Source organism: Wyeomyia smithii, chromosome 3, assembly GCF_029784165.1.
Source record: "Wyeomyia smithii strain HCP4-BCI-WySm-NY-G18 chromosome 3, ASM2978416v1, whole genome shotgun sequence".
NCBI classification, from domain to species: Eukaryota; Metazoa; Arthropoda; class Insecta; order Diptera; family Culicidae; genus Wyeomyia; species Wyeomyia smithii.
The window spans coordinates 14,881,263-14,884,093 of record NC_073696.1 but is presented as its reverse complement, the minus strand read 5'-3'; the positions used below and the strand labels follow the sequence as shown (position 1 = coordinate 14,884,093).

The following is a 2,831-nucleotide window of genomic DNA, read 5'->3' as shown; positions in this document are numbered from 1 at the left end:
ACATTATTTTTTCAAAGTTTGAAGGTAGATAGTAGCTCACTTCATACGTTTTCGGTAAAATCTCTATTTGTTTACAGTTTGTTAGATTCGTCCTTATCACGGAGTACTCCGGATACATTTCGAAAATTTTTGAAATGTTAGACAAGTAGTGCGAATTCAACAGCAAATCACTTTAGTTCGACGTGATTTTTTTTACAGTGTACTGTCGGATTGAGATATGGCTACCATCCCCTTCGCTGAAACTGATATGTCAGTAAAGCTGGCATTACTGTACACTTTATACCAGTTTACCGTCTAAGCTAAGCCCTGTTAGGTCAAACCCGAGTGTGAGGGAAAGAGAAGCTCCCAAACGTAAACGTCAAACGCGCTTTGAGTTCGGGAGGAATCAACCGTAGAAACAATATTTAAAGCATTGTTAGTAGTGAAAACGTTCAATTTGGTTTTCTTGGAAGTCCAATAACAGTTCAATTAAAACAAAACTTATAATCACGTTAATTACGTACTATTTACCGAGTATTAGTTGGTTATTTGTTGCTGTTCAAGATATAGAACTCTAACCTCACATAGTGAAAAACGAAGTCCTGAAAAAATACGGTCTATTCCTCGAACACTGCAAAATGGCAGCGGTTATTCGGCTTAAAAGACGGGTCGATGAGGATCCACTAAATGCATTTGTGCTCAACTGTAAAAAGCAGCGAACAGATTTAGGTGCTGATTTATTGAGCCCTGAAGGAAACGGAAGTGGAGCATCCAACGAAACATCTACAGTGCTCAAGTTTGCTGGAACGTTCGCAAAAGTAAAAAATATATTCAGTATATTTGTCAATGTCCCAAACAATAACAATTTCTATCCATAGGCAGACAATATTTCATCACATCTTCAGCAGCGTCTCACGAAAAAAGAAGCCGAGGAAGCAATATCCCGTGTGCATCGTCCTGCAATTGTTTCCAGAAATCGTGCAGTTGCGCGTCAGAATGCCCAGAACAACCGGTTTCGTATAGTAAATTGTACCCGCTCTCTTACTCAAACTGATGGTGCTGAAGGAACCACAATCGTGGATGTGGAAAGGGAAATAACTGACTCTGGGTCTGCAGTCGCTGCTGGAACGGTGCCTGTTGTCAGCTCTGCCACAGTCGGTAGTGAAAATGGATCCGTATGTAAACCTCAGCCTCGTGCGGCTATGCGGGAGGAACCGGACTATGTGTACGATTTGTATGTCGCCGATGACAGCGACCAACAGACGCGCATTCCCTACATTCCGGACAATTTGGACGACATCAGGTTGGTGCTAGTAGAAGACCTATATTATACATTTTTCTCATTCATCTGAGAGCTGCCTGTCTAACGCTATTAATACTCGACTGGTTAACTGTTGAACCGTCTGCATTTTTCATGTTTATTTCCTACTGTAAATGGTTAGCAAAATTCAGACATATTCTTACTTTAGGGCTAGATACCATAGTATACATTAAAGCTTTATTATAGAGAGTATGAAATATAGAGAACAAATAATTCAATGCTTTTCTTCCTAGCGGAAAAGTATACCAAAATGAAAACGATTGTTTAATGCTTATTTAGAGAATTTGAGAAAGATTCACAATGACACCTTGTAAAACTACGAAGACAAGTATTGAATTATTTATTCGTGCATTATTCGTAGTCAATAATGAAAGGTGGAAAACGGTTGGGGCCACTAATCGGTAGATAAACAAAACTCGAACATTTCTGTTCTGTGATTTGGGCGAGCTTGTGTCTAATTCGTAATTTTCAATACATTGCAACAGGCAGTAAATGCGTTTTATCCTGTAGTCATATTTAATAATTCAAAGTAAATTTCAACCCAACACGTTCGTAGTTTTTGAGTGCCGCTCAGATATGAGAACAGTCGATAAAGCAGAATAGTTATTTTTATACCTTATCTGTTGCTAATGTGTGTGCGTGCTTTGCAGTGTTGCTATCTATGATGATCCGCTCTATTCGAGTCATCGTGGCGGCGAAGGCGGTTATACGGACGATGAAGATTCGGAAGATTCAAACGACGAAAATAATTGGCGTAATGATTACCCGGATGAGGACGCTGATGTTTTCGGTGAAGGAAATAGCATTGACGAGGACGATATGAGGCGAGCGGTGGAGGATTTTGATTTCGGTTTGGTTTAACTATTGAACCACCTAGAAAGAAATGAACTAACATCGTTTTTTTTATTTGCAGAAGGAGATCGAGAGTTATCATCCGACGATGAAGATCTCGCTTATTTTGAAAATAATCCACCTGCGTATCCCCCGGATTATGATGAAGATGAGTTTTGTGAGGAGGATAATGCTGGGCTAAATCCGAGCGATGTTGCCCGGTTCGGAACGGCCTATGCTAAATATAAGGCGCGCATTATGAAGCATATTGATAAGAAACAGAATTCCGATCAGTACGACTCGGAGATTGATTGCGGTGATGATGGTCGATCAGACGATGATAGTGAGAGTGAGAATTTTGATCTTTATGATTAGTTTTTCCGAAAGTACTATGAAAACAATGTATATAGAAAAAGTTACTTAACATTTTGTAACGATGTTGGATGACCACTCCGATTCGATTGCTACTAACTCGATTATCGCGAGTTCGAATCCCGAGATGGTGGTGAAGAGTTTTTCTTTCCTTGACTGTTTCCGTCTGATCACTTTTATCGTTGTGTTACAGGCTTTAGAGAGTCAAGGAAGATTATTTCCACTAAAATCCATTCGTAATTGACGCCAACATTCGATTATGATTCCGACAGTGGATACATTTTTTGATTACTCGTTGCAGGCAGTCTTGATCCACAGTCGGTAAGAG

At 39.8% G+C, this 2,831-nt stretch overlaps 1 protein-coding gene across 1 annotated transcript; it reads left to right on the top strand.

The window, feature by feature from the left end:
- Positions 1 to 298: 298 nt before the first annotated feature.
- LOC129733338 (probable RNA polymerase II nuclear localization protein SLC7A6OS) lies at positions 299 to 2,550 on the top strand. Its single transcript, XM_055695144.1, has 4 exons — positions 299 to 797; positions 858 to 1,282; positions 1,951 to 2,150; positions 2,214 to 2,550. Exons 1-4 carry the CDS (start codon positions 618 to 620, stop codon positions 2,504 to 2,506), a joined length of 1,098 nt encoding a protein of 365 aa, XP_055551119.1. The 5' UTR covers positions 299 to 617; the 3' UTR covers positions 2,507 to 2,550.
- The last annotated feature ends 281 nt before the right edge of the window (positions 2,551 to 2,831 follow it).